We start from the raw sequence: 23,855 nt of genomic DNA, 5'->3' as shown, positions 1-23,855 counted from the left end.
TCATTGAGCCAACCTTAGCACTGCAAACGAATCAGGCATTGTTATCATAAATACTCAAAACGTCTGTTGAGTTGTTGTACTCGGGCGAACAGCGATCTGTGTAGCCCCCCAACAATTCTCCACGCTGCCTTATGAATTCTTCAAACTTGCTCTTAGAACAGCTCTCGCCAGGACCATCCGCACAGTCGGGCATTTGCTGGGGACTGCGATTGACAAGGACCCGGAAGTAGTCCCCAACGTCATATCCATAGCTGTCGCATGCCATCTTCTCAATGGCGATATTGCCCAAAAATGGGATAATGCGCGAAGACCGCCAGGCTCGAGCGTGGTTCTGTTTCGATGGCGGCATCGTTGCATTTGGCGCGTCGGCCCCCGAATACATTGAGTTATTGAAAAGACCCAGCGCTACCACAACGGTCGGGGGAAGTTCTCGGTGTGTGAAAGATAAGTAAATATCCTCATCGGCTTCATCCGCGAGTAAAGTCGACGCTGTAGCTTTTACCCAGGGAAAACCCAGGACGCCTGAGATCGGATTACCATAACCGACGTTATAGTGGTACCGCACGTCTTCGGTGTATTCAAAAGCCAGCCAGTCGTTGGGCGCGAAAAGGTCAGGAGAGCAGAATGGTGACGATCCTCGGATGACAGTTTCGTAGCCGCATAGCTGCTGCATTCCGACTATATCGTCCGACGTGAAGTTGAACTGCGGCGCCAGATTGCGGAAGCGTTCAATGAGTGGTTTGGTATAGAGAGCTTTGTATTCCTGGCCAAGTCAGCAATTCCGCGTAACAAAACCAGTTTGGGACAACCATACTGAAGACTCTTTACTCCCTGCCGAAGAGCTGTACTTTGGACATCCTTTGTAAGGCGTCAAACTATTAGCCCCGGCAGCCTTGTTTTCCGGAACTTGGACCAGCTCAGTACTGTTGTTCCAATCCGTGATTCCACGCATGAAAAACAAGGCGCTGTCCACTGCGCGCTCGGCGGTGGATGTCCACATCTTCCGTGGCCGCCTCAGGTTGGGGTATCGTATGCGAACAACTGTGCCCAGCATGAAAGATTGCAGCTCGCCGACCCTGGTCAGCTCCTCGAGATCGTCATCGTCAATTGGGATTTTCCATGTGGATAGGAAGGAGAGCGGCCCGGCCTTGCTCCAATCGACTGTGGTATTCTTTAACTTGTCGGTAAAAGGTTCGATATACTCCTCGTAGTCGAAATCGTTGGCATAGATTGCGGAGTGTCGTATGAGGTATGCAGCTCTGGTGACATTGCATCCTTGCGGGGGATTTGGATCGAGGTAAGGCTCTTCGTGCTCAAAGTAGGGAGAGATCCCCGCAAGGTGTTGCAGCGGATTGAAGGTATACGCTGCAAGGACAGTATTAGCTACCACTAGGTGGAAAGGGAGTGGAATCCGCATATTTGCGACGAGGGAGCTTGAGGAGAAGTTGGGGAGCACTGTTCTCCAGAACGTACGGCGTACGGGCCCCTTTGTGAGGGACCCGGGGCATCAACGTCATCATGGCATCTTGGTCTTGAGGACTGATAGGCACCATGATGGCAGCGATTGACGTGGGAAAGCGACAATGCACATCTGATATCATAGATTTGGAAGACGTTGGAAACTTGGCAGGTACCCGGCAAGTCGGCAGCTTTCCGAGGCCGGCCCGAGACCTTCACCTCACCCCTTAATAGATCATGGATACTGTAACAGTACAGCACCATCACCACAACAAAAGCCAGAAATCTTCACTTTTCTACTACGGCTTCATCCATGCGGAACAGTATTATCGCAGTTTGAAATGACAATCGTCTTCGGCAATCTGCTTTTCGCATCACTTGAACCTTGTCCGTCACCCCGTGCCACCCGTATATTTCTCCGTCAGGTGAATGCTCCGCTCGTTTTTACCAAACCTGATTTGCAAGTTGGACTATGAACAGTCAGAGGACTTAGTCTGGTTCAAAAGCAAACGGAACGTGACGGGACTGGGACCTGCGATAGTATCAGCAGTGATGGCAAGGAGGCGTGGAACTATTGCGCAGCTGATAGTAGAGCCTTTGCGCGTCGAGCACGTTGTGCTCATGGAAAACATTGGTGATATGGCCGCTTGCATCGCAACAAGCAGGATGAATGGGCTTTGGAGGTATAAGTACGATTATCTCACCGCGTCTTTTTCATACAGTCAGTCCATTCGACTTCCTGATCTCTCTTCCTTTTTGTGAAGCGTTGTCTACACGTCAATCTCTCTCTGCCGAAGAAATACATTTGCTCATTACTCTTCGATTTTCTCTGAATTCAGTTTTCGAACTCCACTGCCTGGAAACATGGCCGGACCCAAGAAGCAACCCAAGTCCCCTCCGGTCACAAAAGGTACGCGAAACTCGTCACCAGTAGAACCCTTTTCGGCAACAAGCTCCGAGACTGGCACCACCTACACAGCCCTAACTTCCTTGTCGAATCAAGATGTCGCCGAGGAGAAAGCAGTCAAAGACTACAAGCCAAACGCGAGGGTGCCAATCGCAAGGTTGCCGTACAAACTCAGAGCTCTTCCTGCTCTGTTCGTGTACGAAGTCGATATACTGGCAAAAACCGCGGACAATGAAGCAAATGAATGCGATGGACAGGGTGCGGATCCATCATCGGGAGATCCCAAGATCAAACAAGTGCTGAGCCAGAGACTTCGTCAAGAGGCCCTTTGTGAGCTTATCCTCACATTTGTCGAGCCAAAGTTCATTGGCCGCGTTGCGATTGACATGGATGCCAGGGAGGGCATACTCCATGGAAGCGAGACTGTTACGAAGCAGGGTCCTACGAGTTATTTGATCATCCCTCTCGAGGAAAGTGAGAACCCTGCCGATGTCTGGCTCCGTGGCCGCAGAGTGGAGGGCTCCATACTCCCCCTCTCCAAGACCAAGAGGAAGCAGCGCTGCCAGGGGCCGGTACAGAAGGAGGAGAACATCGTTTGTAAGATGGGTCTGGGAAAGAAATTGAACCCCGGAATCGGCGGAACAGACGGACGTCTTTATGCCAAGTGTTTTGAGACCATCTTTCGCACATATGCCAATCTCGATGGCCGGAAAGACTTTCAGGCGGATTCTGCTGATCTGCTGCTACCGAACTGTTCCTACGGTACTGCCCCACTGGGGCTCTCGAAAATTGAGCCACGGATACGGTGTCGACCAACGATAAAGATCCATGGACGTGATCATGCTCAGGTCCACTTGGACTATGACCTCGTGCCGACAATGCGGAAGGAGACAAATTTGACGGCGGTTTTGGACGATTACTTTCTGGCCACCGGCTCGAGAGACGCTCCATCCAAGTATCACATCATCTCTCGCCTTCTTTGTGGTATACGTGTCAATTACAAGCCGCACTCTAGCGACGAAAAGCTTTCCACCGGACAGTTGGATGGAGGCAGCGTACATACTGGAAAGGGACTTGACAGTTCGCCGACGTTGAAGAATGTGAGCCCAGCGTCTGCGGATACCGCTGCTCCTGATGGGTCGTTTCCCATGACCCGAGTCATCCGGGACATTAGGCCGGCGGCCGAGATGAACTCAATATTCGTCGAAACAAGCCAGGGCTACAAATCCGTGAAGGACTTAGTGGGTTCAGGTATGATCAGAATTACTTCCTTGTCTGGTTTAGTTATCAGTCGTACTGACTTGAGAATCAGCTTCCACTTCCGGTGTCACTCATCAGAAGTACCCAATAGCCAACATTGGCGGAAAGCGACCGTTTTGGGTGCCGTTACACGACCTTCATGTCGAGCTTGACCAGATTTATCGTGGGGCGGGTCACTTCACACCCGATCTCAAAGCTGCTCTGACGAAGCTTCAAGGCCATAAAGACCTAATGCGTGATATCATCGCTCATGGCCAGAACTACATCAAACAGGCCCTGGTCGCCCCTCAGCGCTCTCAACACAAATCGCAAACCCCTTATCAGCTCGCTGTGCGCCAGACGGGAGGGGGAAGTATCATCCCAGCAAAGCAGTCGAGAAACGTCGACTATCTAGTGTCACCACGCCAGCGCCGAGACGAAGCGAACTCCATCACAACACTTGAGGAAGAGAGGCTTACCGTCATATACATTTCGCATGATGATGACGGGTTCGAACTGAAGTTGAAGGAACGACTCGAAGGTCCAGAACAGTCAACGTTCCGCTTCACTGACGTCCGGACTGTGCATATTAAGTCCTTAGCGGAACTGATCCGTCAGCAGGTTGATATGCATAGTCCGCTCATGCAAGCGGTTTTCCATCCCGAAAGCTCCGTGATTATTGGAGTCTTGGACCGCAAAAACATTAGTGCTGACGCTTACGAAGAGATCAGGGCTGAACTCCAGCGATTTGGAGACAGGAAACCCGGAGCCGTGACGGTGTGCGCCCACAAGCACGATCTTGAGGGCTGCCTTCAGCGTCCTGGACGGAACCTGTTTGCCGCAAATCTCATGCGAAAGATCAAGCTCATGCTCGGCTCTCTTGTTTGGGAGACAAAAGACGTCGACTATCAAAGGTTCAAGTTTGATCCGGGAACCAGCATCGTCCTTGGAGCACATATTTCTCATCCCGATTCTGGCGCTACCAATCTGTGCCCGTCAGTCGCTTCAGTGGTCGGCAGTGTTGATGGAAATCTAACGCTGTTCCCTGGCTCGACCCGTCTCCTGCAGGCCAAAGAGAAAGAAGGGTCCGCTTTACCTAGCCGCTATATCGAAGGTCTTACCGATATGATGAAGGAAAGATTTGAAGCTTGGCAAGCTCAATCTGGCCAGAAGGCAACCCGTCCTCTCAAAGTACTCTTCTATAGGAGCGCGTATCACATTCCCGACGGAGAGACATATGTGAAAGAGATCGAAGCTATCAAGAGGGCATATTTGGAAGTATTCTGGTCACCCCTTGAGGGGGAGAGCGGGTTGGCATACATGGTGATGGGCAAGAACTCCCACAGCCATACATCGCGTACCTTCACTACCGCAGAACCTGGCAAGGAGCACGCTGCAAAGTACCAGTACTTCCTCCCTCAGGGCACAAATACAACTGGTCTAACGACGGAGCAACTGGCTCATGTGGTAAGTTATTTCCAGCCCCAACCGCTTGTGTAATCTAGCTAACCTAGACACAGACCGCGACACTGAACGTGACAGCCCAGCTTGGGAACATATCGAGCAAGGCACTGCCGCTGGCATATGCCCAGAAACTCGCACGCCGAGTGCTGGACTACTTCCGCTGGTTCTCGCACAAAGACATTACGAACTTCCCGCCCATCGCCAGGCAAGCTCCTTATGACGCGGAAGATAAGGCAAAAGAGTTCAAGCGATTTGTCGAGGAGTACTTGAGCACTACAACCAAACTTGGTCAAGCCACCAACGAACGCGACTTCGTGAAGTTTCGAGACGATGACAAGCCGCTCACTTGGAACTCGAAGTTGGATGGTAAGATGTTTTATCTTTGACCGTAGCCCGAGGTATGAACCGGGACTGTGTGAGGTGGTAAGTCTCTAGTGGTGTTACGCAGGAGGCCTCATTTCCCTTTTTCCTTCTCTTCCTTTCGAATTGCGTTTTCTCGTAACAAGCTTTTCACAGCAGTTTCCTTTGGACTCTCTTCCCGCTGCTTTTGTCCCTTGGGTATGTACTTGGTTTTCAATGTTACTTTCAGTCGGGACCGTGGGAAACTAGTCTTGTACAGTAATACCCGGTATTGATTCGGATTTGGGATGTAGCGTACTTAGATACAATGATTCCATCTCAACCTTCGAAGTCTCCTGCACTATGTGAACCCAGAAGCGTTGAAAACTCCAAATTTCATAATTACGCAGGTTTACCAGTGCTCAGCTACTCTACTACCAGCATCCGATAGCGATCACGACTAACCAGCCACCCCTCACCTCTGTGCCTATGCAGGTGGAGGTGTTGCGAGCATCGGATTCTCCACGTCTTCTTGCGTATTGTCACCCCCTTGGCAGCGGTCGCGTAGGCCAATGTCGACATCTCTTTGCGCAAGAAGGTCTGCCAAAACTTCTTCCAGTTCGAAGTTTTCAGCAAGTGACTCAATCGATTTAATATCGGGCACCGTAGAGCACTAGGTACCTTGCTATTACAAAAATACCTCATTATTATAGAAGATCAATTTCTTATTGCTTTGGACAACTCCCTGCGATACTGTACTACGTATTTTGTTTCATCGTTTTGCTGTTCCCCGCTTCTGTGCGGCGAGGATGCTTATTGCAGTGAAAGCTGCCTGACCCGCTGTTGCCGCAGCGTGACCTACTGATGGCGCTGCTGTAGCAGCAGCCACTCCATTCTGAACTGTGGAGTATGCAGCATATGAAGCTTGTGTTGCGGTAAGATGCGACCCTCCCACGGAGATCAGTTTAGCATTGGCTATCAGGACCCCCTTGACTACAAGATATTCCGTGATGCCTGGAATGTATGGCATGATGAACCGGGTATAAGTGCTCGTCTAGGTGTTGTAAATCTGTCCTTGATACACCATTAGTAACAGGAGATTGGAGAATAAGGTTTGTTTTACCTGAGCTGTACACTCTTGACAGATGGACGTCGGCGAATATAGGTGCAATGACAGCTAGTATTTGGAAACAACGGTTGGTGAAGAGCGTTGAGCTGGCTTGGTGTGAGGAGAGTTGCATTGGTATGGGTTTATTCATATTCGGCTGGAGCTGAATAGCCTCGTCGACGCTTGCTATTGCACTGCGGATGCGATAAGGCTTGATAAATACCTCAGGCGAAACGGCAAGCGGAGACCGAATAGCATGCAGGTGAGACTGGCTAGGCATTGCCCGATAGGCCGCTTAGTTTGCGGGAAATGCGTGACTGGTTGCCACATAGCGCCCGCTTGCATGTGAATGTCTGGCTCCGACGAATCCACTTCAGCACTGACAAGGCATCGCCCGATAGGCGGCTTCCTGGAGTATCAACAACCAGCACACTTTCTGCAACATGTTTCGTTTTTTCACTGAAGGCTGCCTAGCTATAGGAGTCTGCCTTATCTGCGTGCCTTTTGCGGCAATGCGTGACCTGCGCCACATAGCGCCACCTTACATGTGAACGTCTGGCTCCAACTAATTCACTTGTGCGGATTGTGTATAAAGTTCGGTGCTGAGATGGTTCTCTTGTCGACTCCTAACTCTCACTCTACAGAGCACTCTCTTCGGTTCAAACCACATCCTTACATTGGAAGAGCAACCACGCCATAACCCAGAGTATCAACGCGAAACATTCTCTTGCCGCCGTGACAAAGGATCCTCACTACCATCCGAGCAACAATGCTGCAGAGCACCGTGGTAGCTCTAGTAATGCTTGGGTTGTTGTCTGGCGTTCGGGCTGACTGCCAGTCTGACTACGAGTGAGTACTTTAGCTTCCATGGCCTCACTTCTCTCTTCTCTTGCTGATCGCATATAAACGTAGTGCTTGTCAGGACGGTAAGCGAAGCATGAGAATTATCGTAAGGGAGTGTGCTAAGTAGTATCTTTGAGATTGGTATATCTGTCACGGAAGGTATCTTGCCTGCATTGCTGTCGCCAGTTTGTTCAGCTAAATAGGCCACGTGCGGCGGGACTTTCGTTGTGGGACCTACTAGCTACCGATATCGAATATCGTCGCTGTTCTTGTGTCGCTCGACCAAGCCAAAGTAATACACAGTTGTTTCTCAGTTTTCAAGACATAGTCTAACGTTATATCAATGGTGTGATAAGATTGCAGAGACGGGAAGACTGTCTGCATTGTTCAGGATAACGGGTTATGTCACGTCAAGGGAGCCCCGCATTGCGACAAAAGAACTGGCCTGATACGAAGGCAGAGTCCGTCACTGAACACAGTAGATTGGTTATCCCGTTCCCCCGATCTCAACAAGATCGAGCGGATCTGGATCTTATGAAAGATCTCTTCAAACAGGCTCGTGATCGCTTAGAAGCACGGTATCGGAGGTCATATAATTTTATGCACAATAGTTCCCACCTTAACGTCTTCTATTAATGGATAACAGTCTACAAGAAACAATAACGTTAAATGAAACTCTCTCTACCCTTGCATAATCCTAACAACTCCCAGCCTAACACCTAACACTTGGAGAGATATGAAAAATGCTAGCAGCTAACTCCTATAACATGCATTTAAAATGACGTGAAACTTATCCCAGCAAAGAGCTTATACTAATGGGACTAACCACGGTATAGCTGTGATCTCCTCCTCGGTCAACGCCTTTTTAGTATCAGGATGGACCCGCTGTTCTCGGCGATTGTTGAAATACTTTTTCTTTTCGTATACCGCTCTAGCAAGGAACGTTCAAGCCTTTTATAGTATTCCTTCCCAAGGAGCTGTGTAACCTCCGTCCTGCTTAGCAATTCTATAGCATGGACGTCCTTCTCACCAGCAAGGGGATTTGCAACACGGTCAGTATAACTGTACTCTAACATAGAGATCTAGTCTTCTTAAGTAGCCTTCCCCCCTTCTAATCGCTCTATTTCCACGCATGGACCAATAGATGACACTGTCGATTGGCCAGCGTCATAACTTGCTTTCTTTCTTTCCGCCAGGTGCTCAGCTACTCAATACCAGGACGCGTGTCTGCCCTAGTGAAACTACCCTTGTCCAACTCCTGCAATTGGCTTTGAGCCGTCCATCAGTTTCCTAGCTTAGCGGTTGTGACAGCATCCGCTCTCTAACAAACCTGACCGAATCGTAACAGCTTGTAGAACGATTCTATCGTAGTTTTGCTAGCATTATGGCTACTTCATGATTCGACGGCGAGCCAATTAACCTTCACTGAGGCATATGTAACGGAGGACCTCCCAAGAGGATGCCCTATGTTTTGTCGTCGAGCATAGATTCTTGTTTCCATGGAGCTTAGAAAGGTTAAGAAGGACTCTTTGCAATTGGCTCGTGAGGGTCGGTAACAATCGGGACGTCGCGTTCAGTTTTGGCTTATCCTGTTCTCCCCAATCAATGTCCCGATGAACGTGTTGCAAAATCAGTATAGTGTATGATATCATATACGCCCATGGCTACGGAAAGTTAGGCCTCGTTTTCGTTCGCCGTGTCGGACCTGGTGGGTGGAATCACCACCAAAACTCCTATGGCGGTAGCATCTAAACTCCCCGCCAGACTATGTTCACGCGACAATAAAAACGTCGACGGGGATACTCCATCCTGTTGTGATGCTCAAGACTTCTTCTATACGTGAAGAAGATATTTCTCAGACGCAGTTGCATACCTAACTTATAAGGGGTTTACGTGTCCTAGCTGGAACCCTGAGACGTACCGATACACTATCATAGAGACTCACGATAACGAGCTTCGGGATTTCGACCACTACGTTTTTGTTGTTCGCGCCCGGATAGGTCAGTGCAATAGGGTATACCATAGTTGCTTCATTAACAGGGTACTAGATCGGGAGACACATGAGACGACATATTATACTGACATCAAATCCGAATCTCTGCGAAGGGTTCTAAGATCTGTCCTTAGGACTAGCCATGAGGCCGAAATCTCTGTATTTAGCCCTGTCTTGTGGAGATCATCAGCTTACCGCATTTAGGTCGAGCGACATTTCCTGTATCATTCACTTCCAGAGCTGGATCAAGTTCAGCCCGCAGACCCTACATGCAAGGAACACCTTCAATTGCTTGTCGACGCGGATTGTCGATACATTCAAAGCGCGAGACAGTTTTACGGCAGCGCACACTTTTCGCAGTAGTAAACACTACATTTCTCAGAACCACAACGTTCATAGTAGGCGGTCTCCTCATTGTTCATCTGAATCTGATAGCGACACCAGATCCTGCTCTCCCGAGGAGGCGTCGCCTGCGCATACTCCTGGTCATGCTGTAACTGATGGAGAAACTCATCTTCCCTCTTTCTGCGCTGCTCACTACCTTCTTCGCCCCACTCCCGTTGTAATGCCATTCCGCGGTCTGCATTTTGCAGGTTTATGCGCGCCAGTCGAGCCTCGTGCTCCGAAAATAACCTCTCAAGAGTCTCGGTTGGGAACTTGTAACACGTAATGTGCCTTGCATCGCTTGCATGGACCGCCCACGCTCGCGGGGTCTCGAATCGGAGATCGCATTCTGGAACGGGGCAGACGATGGGTGCCTGCGGGTTCTGTGTATAGTATGCTTCCATAGCCTGGATACGCAATACTGATATACCCATGTATAGATAGCCAATGCGTCTTGAGTGGTGGTCTATGCAAAGGAATGCCCCTACAGGCCCACGGAATGTTTTAGCAGGCGGCACTATGCTTTGTGCTGTATCTTCGACGTCGACGAGCTTCCATGTTGCTGGTTGACTGCGGTCGTGCCAGACTGGTTGCCAGAGAATTTTCCTCAGCAGAAGGCGGCAGCCGGCTACCTTCTGGAGGCTTGAGACCGACACGCGGATGCCAGCAGGGCATCTCTCGGCCAACATAGTAAGGCCGGCGGGTGCTGCTCCCCCTGATTCGATGTGGACGGACTTCAAGACAACATTGGTTGCGCAAGGCAGGCGGCGTTGAAAGGTCTGCCAGAAAGTGTCTGCCATTCGGTCCGCTGTATCCGCAGGAGGCCCTTCCACCCATTGAGATTCACCGCCGTCCCATACCCAGTTAACGAAAGATCCTGCAGCAAAATCTACCTCTACATGCTTTATCAAGGTCAAGACGGCCACGTCGTCGAGTGTGTGGCCAGAGTACCCTCCGGCCTCCAGCCATGCGCCATCAACAACATATCGCGAGCCAGGATCCGACCAGAACAGCTTTCTAGCCTCGTCCCGCGTAGCAGAAGAGACGTGCATAAGCTGGAAAAGCGTTGCACTGTTGCAGAAACGGAGGATGCGCGACTGGAGTTCTCTTGGCAGTTGAAGAAACTTCGGGAAGGCAACGTCTAGCTTACAGATCCATTCTGCCTGAACATAGTCGTGGAAAGGGATATACAGGTCGCCCTCATAGCTTGCATATAAATTCCAGTTCAGCGGGTCAGTACATGGGCGTTGAGAGACCGGAAGCATTGTTTAGCCTTGGGAACGCGCTGTACATGGACGGCAATCGACAAGTGCGAGTAGGCGTTGAAAAAAGTTGTGCAGAGAAGCATGAGCTGTTTTAGAAGAGCGCCCCATGGCATGCACGGTCCCACGGCGTGCATGATCACCACACAAAATGTCGCCTTCACTCTCAATGCTCTAGCTTCATAGAAACACCCAAATACAGCCTAAAAACATGTTAAAAAGGACTTTTGATGATGCTCTATTAAACTATAGTAATATCATAGCCGTCTAGGCGTTGTGGGAGACGTCGCTGTCGCTGAGGCCTCTGTGATACATTTTCAGCCAATGGGAATACCTTATCTTCTACTTCGACTGCAGCCTCAGAATCAGGCTCAACTGGAGCCTTTGATGGCTTCTTTTGACGCTGTTTTGGAGGCTTTCTAGCATGCTGTTCCTGCTGACGAGCAGCCTGTTTTTGTGCCCTCATCTGCTTCCTCTGAGCTATCTCCCGTTGCTTCTCCTCCTTTTGTAGCTGCTTCTGGATCCTCTCTTCCATCTTTTGTAACTCTAACTGCTGTTTAGCCCATTCCTTCTCCTCCTGTAGATCACGAGCTTCTTGGACCTTTGTGGGGCTAAAGAAGTGAGCTTTACAGTCGTCCTATGCTAGAAGCTCTTCAAATAGCGGTTTTCCATATTTCCACTTCTTCTTCTCATTGCTAATAGCATTCCTGAGGCCTTTGTTTTCAGACCTAAGAAGAGCTACATCAGTTGTGAGTTTATCAATAGTGTTTTACAGCTTCTTCACCTGAGTCGACTGGGTAGAAAGCGACTCAGTGACAACCTCTTTTAGAACTGATCTAATCTTTCTCCAGTCACTTGCTGATATTGCTGAAGAGTCTGAGGCCTTAGAATCTCTTGAGGAAGGTCTCTCATCATTAGGAGGCTTAGAAACAGGTAGTCCAATAGCAGTAAGGACAGGGGAAGCATCTAATGGATATATGCCCATTTTTGTGAATCCACTATTGATATTTTCAACGCTGAAGGCTCTTTCCCATGCAGGGAAGAATAGATGGAAGAAGTCTCGTTTTGTGATACCACATAGTCCTTGGCTTTCAAAAATGAATTGATCAAGCTCTTGGCTGTAAAACGTTGCCAAAGGACCGAAAAGACACACATCCAGAGGCTGGAGGTGATGGGTCGAGTGAGGAGGATATGCAGCAACAAGAATCCGGTGTTCTATTACCCAATTCAGGAATCTCATGTTGATATGGGACCCATGTCCATCCACCATAAGAAGCCTCCAGTCTCTTGCTTTTCGGGCCTTGTCCTTTGTCTCACGATCAAATACCATTGTAAGCCATTGATAACCAAGCTCATCGTTCGTCCAGCCAGTTGGAGATGAGGCAAAGAAGGCCTTGTGGAGCTGTGGGTCAAAATCTTGAAGCCAGGAGTCCTGAATATTGCCCAGTAGATGCTTGGTAGATTAGGCCAGGAGAAAGAGCTATTCCATCTGCACAGATATAAGCAAGTACAGTTATCCATTCCCGGTTGCCATCTTGCCCAGCTCCAATCAACTTCCCTTGCTCTTGTTGTGGTTTGGCAAAGATACGACGTAGTTTAGTCAAAATTCCGATCAGAAAGCCCTTCTCATCCAAGTTGTAGATATTGTGTGGCTATATCTCATATTTCTCTATAATTTCTTCTAATCTCTTAAAATAAAGCTGATATTGATAAGGAGAGTCCGCTTTCTTTCGTGCGAGGTCTGCAGGCATCAGGAACTTCGAGTCTAACTGGTCCTTGTGGGCGCCAATCCATCGCGGGAGCCACATCTTCCTAGATGTCTTCTTGGATATTTCAGAGACAAATCGACGGGTCATCGCAGGCGTAGGAGGTATTCCGCGAGTGGATAGCTCATTTATATAGGATATAAGGCTTCGTGATTGTTGTGTTGTGAGCAAAGATTGGCTTTCCCGATATTGATCGCGAGAGGATGTGATTTGCCTATGCCTCCGTGACAGCGTCGTTCGATCAACTCCATGCTTTTTAGCATAGTAGGTGTAATTTGGCGTGTCGTCAAGCCTTAGATCTTCAAGCGTGAGCTCAATTGCTTGCATTTTAGCGTTGCTACAAAATGTGGGAGGGGAGGAAAAATGCGCGATGAGACGTGCACGCCGTGGGGCCGTGCACGCCATGGGGCTCGCTTCTACCTTGAGATCTACGCCGCAGCGCCAAGATGATCCCGCGGCACAGGCCCACCATCCCCCTTTGGAGTGGCTGTGAAAACTAAACCACGTCGCCTCATCGCCCGCCACGCCGTTGTTCGAAGGTACATAGTCTACAATAGATGAAGACAAGCAGGACGTGCTGCGTAAGCGCATCCTGGGTGGGCAGATTAGTGAGCGAAGAAAACCGTGTCGCTGATGAAGAAAAACGGACATCTCAAGAAAGCACAGTTTACATGGGGCAGTGGTTTGGGTTGACCGGTGATGAAATTGGCCTGGATTCGTTATTATTTCGACCTGGGTCGGTTCGCTCCAGTAGGTTTGATTCGTATCAAGCTATCTATGTGTGGTGAATAAGGTCGATAAAAAATACCGTCTATTGCGCATCTATGTCTAACCAAACGAGTGTACGGAGTAGCTACTTTCTAAAACTTGAAAAAAAGGGAGGGGGAAAAGAAAACCTGTCAACTTGCCGCTAAAGCCTGTTGAGTACTACATAAATCTCCATTTCCGCCTTGCCACCGATCACCCTGACCTCGCGGTTCCTGCCCAACGGGTCTCTCTTTGTCATCCCCACACTCTAATCTAGTTGCTATCCTCGCTAAATTCAAGGCTGATCGTGCCGAAATGATTGTTAGAACCATCGAAGTACATGCCGACTTGTCCACCGACAGCAGCTAGATGGTCATCCCATTTGGCCTTCTGCGAAATGTACCACTTGACCTTCGACGTACATCCATCCCTTTCATCCATGAGCCTCGAAACGCCAGCGGAACAGAGATCGCGCACTCCCTTCGCTATATCCTTGATCGCTTCTTTGGCAACGGATGCGGGAGGGTAGTAGTTGACGGCCATTGTAAGGAGAAGCTTTCGGCGGTTGTGAAGATAGTTGCTTTGTTCATCGTGGGCGTTACTGAACCCTTTGGATACGTATGCGATTCCACCGTCATCACCGAGGCCAGTCCTGTCGATAATGGCCATGGCATCATTGCAGAGGCTGGCTGCTGCATTCGTGACGTCTTCAACCCACACAAATTCGTCGTGTAGCTTAGTGGGCACTCCATTGTCGTCCAGGCACTTTGATTTCTGGTCGATGCCCATCAGCTTCCCCAGTACCTCGACAGTATCCATTAACCCGCGGGATTGTATGCCGGAGTCGAAGTCGCCTTTGGCATCCCGATCGACAAGCTCGCGTGTCGCTTGTGGATGGGCTCCAGGAAGACAAGCTCGAAGCTGTTCCGTAGTAGGGTTGCCCTCTTTCGGAAACTTGGGGAACGTCTTTTGAACGCAAGTCACGAAAGGGGCACTCGGCGTGAAAGCTGCGCGGGGCTGCTCCTGGGCTGGAGCAGCACGAACGGACGCCATGCTGACGGCTAGAGTAGTGAAGAGTGCTGCGTCATACTTCATGTTTGGGAGTGGAGTATGACCTGGGGAAGGCTTTGCTATGGACAAAGATTTGAGGGTTGGTAATTGAAAGATGAATGAGTTGCTAGTTGGGCAGTGATGGTGAAGAGATGGATTGGTTGCTTGCTTTCTTCTTAGCGGAGAAGATGGCTCACTTTATACAATGCCTCCGCCATGGACCTGCCAGCCATCTGCCTTACGCTCTTAACAGAGTATCATAAATTGTACAGGATTTACACCGCGCAGTGGCAAAGGAGTACTTAGAACATTTGCCATGCGGCGTGTGAAGACGAAACTGAAGATCGCGGACATCTTGCTTTGCCGCAAAAGGGCTCACCGTGTGTGCTGTCGCCACGTCTCTAACCGAATCAAATTAAGCTAGACATCAACCGTGACCTTAAGGCTAGGTTGAGTTTTTCGTTCACAGTCGCGCGGATCTGAGAACTCACCTTTAAAAAAAAAGCAGACCTAGCTCTAACAGCCTGTTTAACACTAGATCTCTTTCCTGCTTTCTTTAATTCTTCTCAGAAGTAAAGTGGCAAATTGCAGTCAAAAGGCGAGAACTATAACCTTGGAAGCCTGGCGACTTGGTGTTCCTGTGCTACCCTAGGGTACTGTCCTTGCGCAAGGCTGTTTCCCGTGCTCTGCGGCACAGAACAGACTACATTGCAAGAATTCCTCCTGTGGCGAGCGCTTTTCTAGGCAAAGGGAGCTACGTACTCCGATTCCTTGTGACAAGAGAGTATAATTATGTCTCTGTGCCACTATCTTCAAACAAAGCTGTTTCCCGTGCTCAAGGGTACAGAGCAGACTACATTGCATACATCCCCGTTGTGGCAAGAGCCTTTGTATAAAAAAGTAGCTACGTGGTCTAATGCTTCGTACTAAATGAGCATTGCTCTGTTTCTGTGCCACATTCCTTGCGCATGGCCGCTCACCTCGCCCCAGACATGGAACAGACTACAGTTTGAGGTAGATTCGTCTCTAGAGACGAGAGATCTACGACAGAGCTAGTGGCCACGCGTTCCTATACTTCGTGTCAAAAGAGTGTTTTTATAGACATATATATTAGTGTACTCTTTGCCTCTCTAGGGCAACTCCTATACAGCAATTCTCACACATTCTCATTCCGTCTTCAATCAGCTTAACACACCAATTTTTCTTATATCTTGCTACCTACTCTCCTGAAAAGCACCAAGTTTGTCCATCATGTACCTGAACTTTGCCAATTCGCTGGCTAGCCTTCTTGCCTTCAGCCAGGCGCTGTGGGCGGTACAGGCCTTTCCAAAGCAGCATGATGATCTGCCAGCACACATCCTACCGGCCCACGAAGGGGGGTCTAAGAGCTCCGACATCAACATAGCAACAACTCCATGGTCCAAACGTGATCCCCCGCTGATTCCCAATTGGAGCCAGGGCCCTGGCACCACATGGTCTGGTTATTTGAGAGAGCCACAAAGCTCCGGATGGACTGAGGAAACGATTGACAATTTCGCATATTGGGCATGGCGCCAGACCCGCATCGGCAGCAGAAGTGAGGCAACACTGGTAGCAGCGCTGTGGATTTGCGGAACAGGGGTTTACTTGGGAAGTATACCCCATGGGCAGGAGTGGGGGACGTCAGGGGGCAGAGCTTCAGTACAAGCTCTGATGGATAATCGGCTTAGATACGAAGCACCGGTCATGTGGAGGTACGCACAGAACAGGGTGATAGAGGAAGGGAGGACCAAATGGCACGCAGAGGACATGGCCATGTATACGTACGAAAGGGAGGAGCATCCTAGTGGGAATAGATATCCACCGAACAGCTACATTGCTATATATGGACAGTACAACAGGGGGGACACACCTGGATTCAAGAATCCTTGCGGTGGAGCCGCAAGAATCAGGCCTTCTTGTACATCGGTGCTGGGAAGTCTGGGCATTAGATATCGGTGGCGGGGGTAGACATTCCTTTTACGGGTTTTCTTGCAACGCGTTGTAGCTATTTCTTTTGTAGATGCGAACTTGCGCTATATAGACATTTTCCTTACAACTTGCGTTTTCGTTTAGAGGACAACGCTATTGTCTTTGTAGGATTTGACACATGTGTGCAGCTTTGACTACATAGTCATGTCATTCGCTTCTTTTCATGCTATATAGTATACCTCTACTTGAATGTACGAAAGGAGGCACTAGATCTCTACGCTCCTAGCCAATTTCGAGATAATAGTTTGAGAAATCGGCAGGGCTTGCAATGTCGTTTAGATCTTATAAGTCTCACATGTCCTTACCTCAATTTAAGCTTACATACTAAGATGTACACAGACCTTAGCCTAAGAATTGCTCTTGCATTAAGGATGCGGCGTCTAGTTTCGGAGCAGGCCGTTGATTACAGACGTACATCTCGCCTCTTTTCGTGTGCTGAGAGACTGAAAATGATGTATCAGGCAACCAAGGTAGCGGGAGCGACCTTCAATCGCTATTGTGAAAATCTTATGAGGTGCTCAGGAGGCGAGATTCAGAAAGTCAAGCTGGAGCGGACAGATATCTGCGAAGATCTCCCCTTCGCCTCTGGGACCTTTTAGGGCTGAGCCTACCCCCAACGCAACAGTTTGTGTGCGTACACAGACATAGGCTGTAATGCGGGCATCGGATTGCAATAATAAGCAAGTACGAATTGTCCTATAATATTGGCTTAAGCGTGCCAGGTCTTGAGCGAGTAGATTCTGCTGCGTACAAAATTGAGCTTCAACACTTGTGTCAGATGGTAAGCCATTTTATGGGCATCTCATCTGGGACTGGAGATGAGGACTTGGAGAATTTGTCTGTACCGGTACTGAGGACATGTGGCTAGTGATTCTGCAGTGGCTAGTGCCCTGCGCAGCCTTAGCGCCCAGAGAAGGAACATCAAAGCCGGTGTCAGGCCCCAGCCTCACACACACAGGGACACACCACAATACAATCAGTCAACCCATCTTCATTCAATCTTTCTGTCACCGTGACAACTTCAGATACCATCAAATCTGACAAGAGTATCCAGCTCCCTCAATCAGGGCACGCACCTGCACACAAGTAAATGTAGCTCCACCAATATAAACCCACGGACATGGACTGTTTCGGAGCTCCCCGCCCACCTAAATTCACCGTTTTCAGCACCCTGGAGCCTGGTTCCGGTTTCCCTATTTTGACTTCCCGTAGTCTGCTGGAACCTTTTAACTTCATTATATTTGCAGGTCAGCTCCGCCACCGATATGGCACAGTAATGCCACCAATTAGCCAAGTAAATAAGGACTGCAGGGCCGACCAATAGCCAAGTAAGTAGGGACTCTAGAGCCAAGATTGCGATTCCGCGCAGGAATGTGTTTCACGGAGAGTGCAAGCACCGCCGAGTTGCCTACTGCAACAGCGAGAGAAAAGGAGCTACCTAGAAGGATGCACGATTCGAGGTGTTTTGACGTTATTATCAGCAAAGGAATAACAGACACCCAGCGTCGTTGTAGATGCAGAAAATCATAATCACGTGACTCCCGCGCTAGTAGCGGGGCAGCGAAAACTTGGAAGTCTCGTCGGGCACCAATATATAATCTTAATCAACGCTGCGACAGAATATCTTCTTATGCCAGGCTTGTTTTCTTGTCAGCGTCTAGTCACATCGCGCTGAAGTAACCTTTCTATCTACTCTCTAGGCTATCATTTCGCTGTTAAGCCCCCTATTCACCTCCTGCTTAACTGGTCGACGGTGAAAGGTTGCACACAACTCCTAACGCCCTCGTTAGGCCGCTTGGGATTAATCCAAGGAAAATACTTTTCGGCGTCCCCCCAAATTCCCTGGCGGCGCCCCCCTACTCAGATATACGCAGTCGTGATCTAAAATACTGCGAGTACAGAGACTACGTACCGTGACCAGATATACGGGGTCGCCGAGCTCCAGTCATCGGCAGTCATGGAAGGGCCAGCGCCCAGGAACGGCGCGGAAGGCCAATTTGGTGAACATCACAACTCTCACCCCTTCACCCATGCAGAACTCAACACCACGCAACCTATGGCAAAAGTAATTAATTCAAATTGAAGATTTACACTATCAGAACCAGCTTCCCAAGTTTCAGAATTTTCCAATCGCTTTTGGTGGTGCAGCAGCTCACTGTTGTGAGCTTTCTACAGGGCCGGTGATGCAGCCGAGTTGGAACACCAAACTCAAACACCATCCTGCACAGGTAAGGCCTTGCGCTTGCGCGGCTGCTTGTCCTTTGAGCCAAGAGGCCTCCTACGCTTCCTTTTGGCTGTCGGAGCCTCAGTGAGAGTCATACCCACCTCTTCATTGAACCTTGAGAGATCTGCAGGTTCTGCAGGTGTAGAGACCGGCGCGACTGCAATCTGTTGAGTTGCAGCAGGTGCAGGGTCACCAATCTCAATAGGTTGACTGGCGGTGTTGCCACGGGTAGGGTTAGCAGTAGAACTCGCGGTGAGTGCACCCAAAGATCGACCTCTATCAACCGCGCGGCCATTACCTGGAGTGTGAGAGGCGCGTGAGCGCTGAGTAGCAGTGACCTGGCTTGCTGCAACTACCTCAAAACTGGAAAGCTCTCTCTGGCTGTCGGTGAGGGTGGAGGGCCGGGGGGTTGAGCTTGTTAGATTTGATAGTATCTGAAGATGTCACGGTGACAGAAAGATTGATTGAAGATGGGTTGACTGATTGTATTCAGGTGTGTGCTTGTCTGTGTGAGGCTGGGGCCTGACACCGGTTTTGATGTTCCTTCTCTGGGCACCAAGGCTGTGCAGGGCACTAGCCACTGCAGAATCACTAGCCACATGTCCTCAGACAGTACTGGTACAGACAGTTTCTCCCAGTCCTTCTCTCCAGTCCCAGATGGGATATCCATAAACTGGCTTACCATCTGACAGTATTGAGCATATAATGGATAGACTTTAAGATGTCGTATGGATGGCCACGAGATGAGATAAGCTGCACCTTGAGGTTTTTGTGTGCTCCTTCGCCATGAGAGGTTACACTTTCTCCAAAGTCAGGATAGTCTTTGGTGTAGCAATTTGCCCAGTGCTTCCGATGGGGTATCTGGTGGTCCTCAAGATAGGAGAGAAGCTTTGGATAGACCTTGTAGTCGTCCTTAAGCTCTTCCCATATGTCCCAGAATTCAGTAAGAGTCTTGCACCCCACAAGCCCATACCATCGTGAAAGAAATGCCTCTCTCTGCTGTTGAATCTCCTCCTTTTCCTCATCTATATCTCCTCACCGTACATCCCAGGCACGCTTTGTAGCCTCAGCTTGAACGTGTTGATTAATATGCCACATACAATAGCGTATTGGGACTTCAGCAAAGTAATGCTTAAGGGCAGAGATGAGAGCATCTTCCTGATCAACAAGAAAGCAGTGAGGTGTAACATCTAACTCATGTACAAACTCAAGGAAGGTATGGATTACTGCATCATAATCTTCTGTTGTTTCTCCTAGCATAAAGGTGTAGCCTACATCAAACGTAGTATTCAAGGTAGTTACCCTAGTTATATGAAGCAACAGCATGTTGAAACGATTGGTCTTATACATGTAATCCATGATAATAACATCGGGGTTTTGTTTAAGGATCTTGACAGAAACTGGATGGGCAAAGAAAACCCAGTGGAGTCAGGTTTGCCCATCAACGCTATGGTGATGGAAATATTTGACTCCTTCACTGCCGCTGTATTCCTGTAGGGTCTCAAGGAGTGTCTATACTTTGGTATGTGAACCAAGCTCGGCCTGAAGAAGCTTCCATCGCTGGTTGTATATATCTTTGATAGTAGTGTTTTTTCCAAGATTGATAAGCTGCCGGTGGGTTTCCTTTACTGGAAGATTGCCTTCAAAGCCCTCTTTGATAACCCAGTCTCCATACTCAGGTCACTTGCGGAAGTGAGGCAAAGAAAACCTATTGATTGCAGGGTCGTGATTGTGTATAGGGTTTCGAATACGGAGAGTCCAAAAACAGCCATTGTAGTGTAAGTTTGCCTAGTATTTACACTGCGTCATTCGAGTAGATTTCCCTTTGTCCTTTGGCTTATATTTATGGGCATGCACACAGCAGAGGTGTACAACTTTGATGAGATCCTTGGTGGCCTTCCCTTTATAGTTCTTGTAGCTTTCAATGGAAACTGCATAACCCTGAGGTTCAAGCTGCTTGTTGACCTCCTCCACGGCCTCTCTGTAGTCCTCTTTCGTGATAATAGCGTCCTCTGCATTGTTATTGGCTTCTTCATCAATTAGCGGCTCGGTTTGAGTGCTTGGTGATTCAGGGAGTATCCCGGAAGGGCTCATATTCGCCATCTAATTGGCTGCATTAGCTTGCTGACCTGCAACAGTGGGGAAGGCACGGTGTTGCTACCCATACGGGACTAGGCGTAATGCTGGACTTACTGTTATCTGCTACAGAATCACAATGCAATGCTCAAATTTGATGAGGAAGGTAGCATTTGAAAGTGCTTAGCGAGGAGAGTAGATTTGAGCTCCTAAAAAGTAACTGAAATGGTGGTGCAGTTAGAGGTTGTGGCTGCGGAGAGCAAGTTGAGCTTTAGTGTTGCACCAACAATGGCACTGTTTTGGCTAGCGTGAATTAAGCGAGGTCTAGTGGCAAATTCTACCAATTCACTATTTCTAAACAGGTGATGCAGGCCAATGAGGCTGCATACCGAAAGATCGGAGTGGGATACGTGGACGGCATGGATTAACATTTTCTGAGCCTTGGCTCTTGCCGTTGTAGGCTAAGCATGGCGGATTTCACATCACGACTGTGTACATCTGAGTGGGAGGCCGCCACTAGGAAATTTGGGGGGGCGCTGAAAAGTATTTTCCTTGCGCAATGATACAAAGGTCGCTGTAACTACTACTAGCACGAGGGACTCTGCTGCCTAGTTGTTTACAAATTACAACAGGAAAAGGAGACCAGGCAACATTGGTTAGTTATAGCAGGGTAATCGCCACAGCACTGTTAGCTTACGATTGCTAGGGTACAATATCCTTCGTGTCGAAACTGCGAAGGATGATGCAACAGTTACAGATGCGTTAGTAACTCTAGTATGCTTAATGTTTATAACTAATCTATTGTTAGAGCTTGTTGTATGTCGGCGGCGCCCTGGTTCTTTAGACCTCATGCAGTACGAAGTCTAGGAATGTTTCAAGATGGAGGACTGCAACACAATAATCCAGCAAGCATTGCACAATGGGAGATGAGGTTTATTTGGCCAGGTAAGGATAACCTAGATTTTATGTTATCCCTTGGGATAGACACAACAATGCCTAGTATCTCAGGTAAAGACCGACAGCGCTTTTACCTATGGCTGTTTCGAAGCTTTATATGGAGCCTTGATGGAGAGGATGCTTGGAAACGCTTCCTAAACTCACTATCAACAAGTTCGCGATATCGTTACCACCATTTAAACATATGTCTGCCAGGACAGGAGCTACGGTTAGACGATGTTGCAAAGATTGCTGACCTAAAGACGTATACAGCACAATCAATTACCCAGGATGCAGATATAATACTAGTTATAGACTCTATAGTCGCCAGTCTGTTCTACTTTGAGCTAGATGACTTGCCTACCCAATCCTGTGGTAGTTATCACTGTTCTGGGCAAATAATGTGCCGCCTGGACCTACCTGCTGAAGGGCATCGTTATCTCTATGAAAGGCTCCATCAGACATCTTCCTGGTTTATTGTTCAAGGACGTCCTGTTCAGTGTGTTGAGTACATCCCAACTAGCCTTCCTCCGTTCCAACATAGGATAGAGTTTTCAGTAGAAGCTCTTGACGACCTGCTTACAATATCACTTCGAGGCATAACTAGTACTGCCCGGTTAATAAGCGGATTGCCAGCTACAGTACAGAAAGTTATTGATGTGCAACAACTTGAAAGTCCTTTTGGGACTGCAACATATGCAAGACCTGAAAAGCTCTTGCCAGCAGTACCCACGAAACGTGCTTATAGGTCTAAGGCACACTATCGAAGGAACAGATGCCGGATAGATGAGTAGAGGTCGCATGTAGTTGTAATCTAGATTATTGTCTATCTAATCCATGTGACCTGTATGTGTTGCCTCTTGCTTTTTCATTGGAGCTTCTCTTGCCTTTTCTTTGTCAAGATTGACTAGTGGTGGGAAGAAGCTATTGGTTGGGGAGAGAAAAGATTGTGATATTGCTTGAGGTGGTGGACCGGAGCTACGCACCTCTATATCCATGAAGCTATGCCAAGTCGCCAAATAAGGAATGGTTACATGCATACTACCTTCACAGGAAAGATGCTCAACATCGATGAGATGGGGAGCTCACAGTGGAAAGATCGCCCTACTGCCTACGGCCAGAATAGGAAATGAGAACCTTTCAAGAATCCTTATCTAGATTCTCTGCGTGCTCTACTTACATTCGCCGAGTTTTGGCATCCAGAAAGATAGGGTTCTAGAACCTCGACAAAAGAGCTATGCTAGCATATAACAGTGAACGCAAGGATAGATCAAGAGTAGTTAAGATTGTTTAGTGCTATGTAGCCACTTATGTTATGGAACAAAGTGAGCTGAAATAAACTGAATTAGCTGCTCTATCTGATGAAGGGCCGGATGGCCACTATAATACACGATGGAGAGTACGATTGCACAGCAATCGTAGGCAAACACAAACAGTAGAAAATCTATACCCAGACACCGAATAATAAGCGCCAAACAGGCACACAAACCTGAGTTGGTGGAGCCACTAACATATACCAACAGCAAAATTCAGGCATCTGCCATCTCATCGCAAGTCCTCTTCCAGTTGACTGCTGAAGGGGGAATACCATGGTCAGCGACAGCGTGCTTCCAGAAATCGTTGACACCGCCAAGCTTATGCTCGCATAATGGGTGTGGGCATATCTGAGGGGGGGAACTCTTGTCAAGATGGCCCTTCAGGTGCTTGAGCAAGTGATGTCCCTCGGAAAACTGGCACCATCGTTCCTCTGGTGCAGTGACTGTATCTCCTAAGCAAAATAAACAGTGCTCTACAACTACTACTAATCTGTTCCGATGTATTATGCTGCAATAGCTATTCAGCTCCTCAATGTGCTGTCGATAGTGCTTTGACCACAGGCTATCCGCTGCAAAGTACTCGCCATGTTCGTAACAATAATAGATCCTCGTAGGGATAGTCTGTTCGGTTGGGATCTTGTGAATGGTAGAAACATGGTAGGTAAGATCGATCTTGTTTCCGCTACTATAGCCACAATGATTCCAAAGACACTGTGAGAGTGCATTTGAATCA

At 48.7% G+C, this 23,855-nt stretch overlaps 5 protein-coding genes across 5 annotated transcripts; 2 read left to right on the top strand and 3 right to left on the bottom strand.

The window, feature by feature from the left end:
• Positions 1-31: 31 nt before the first annotated feature.
• Positions 32-1,553, bottom strand: EI97DRAFT_451663 (acid phosphatase-like protein; the record flags this gene model as incomplete). Its single annotated transcript, XM_033800361.1, has 3 exons — positions 32-763; positions 815-1,389; positions 1,481-1,553. 3 exons carry the CDS (start codon positions 1,551-1,553, stop codon positions 32-34), a joined length of 1,380 nt encoding a protein of 459 aa, XP_033652126.1.
• Positions 1,554-2,128: 575 nt separating this feature from the next.
• EI97DRAFT_103073 (uncharacterized protein) lies at positions 2,129-5,564 on the top strand. The gene is made up of 3 exons (XM_033792899.1): positions 2,129-3,616; positions 3,678-5,071; positions 5,125-5,564. The coding sequence occupies exons 1-3, from the start codon at positions 2,323-2,325 to the stop codon at positions 5,452-5,454; spliced, it is 3,018 nt and encodes a 1,005-aa protein (XP_033652125.1). The 5' UTR covers positions 2,129-2,322; the 3' UTR covers positions 5,455-5,564.
• Positions 5,565-9,761: 4,197 nt separating this feature from the next.
• Positions 9,762-10,979, bottom strand: EI97DRAFT_354317 (uncharacterized protein; the record flags this gene model as incomplete). Its single annotated transcript, XM_033794883.1, has 1 exon — positions 9,762-10,979. A coding segment is annotated over one exon (1,218 nt), but the record flags the coding sequence as incomplete, so codon positions are not given.
• A 2,804-nt stretch (positions 10,980-13,783) lies between these two features.
• On the bottom strand, positions 13,784-14,605 carry EI97DRAFT_460154 (uncharacterized protein; the record flags this gene model as incomplete). Its single annotated transcript, XM_033801077.1, has 1 exon — positions 13,784-14,605. One exon carries the CDS (start codon positions 14,603-14,605, stop codon positions 13,784-13,786), a length of 822 nt encoding a protein of 273 aa, XP_033652123.1.
• Positions 14,606-15,811: 1,206 nt separating this feature from the next.
• EI97DRAFT_477214 (uncharacterized protein) lies at positions 15,812-16,704 on the top strand (the record flags this gene model as incomplete). The annotated part of the gene is made up of 3 exons (XM_033801955.1): positions 15,812-16,293; positions 16,433-16,545; positions 16,679-16,704. The coding sequence occupies 3 exons, from the start codon at positions 15,812-15,814 to the stop codon at positions 16,702-16,704; spliced, it is 621 nt and encodes a 206-aa protein (XP_033652122.1).
• Between the last annotated feature and the right edge of the window lie 7,151 nt (positions 16,705-23,855).

Source organism: Westerdykella ornata, assembly GCF_010094085.1.
Source record: "Westerdykella ornata strain CBS 379.55 unplaced genomic scaffold EI97scaffold_19, whole genome shotgun sequence".
NCBI lineage: Eukaryota > Fungi > Ascomycota > Dothideomycetes > Pleosporales > Sporormiaceae > Westerdykella > Westerdykella ornata.
Note: the sequence above shows the minus strand (reverse complement) of the source record. Positions and strands in the feature narration are given on the sequence as shown.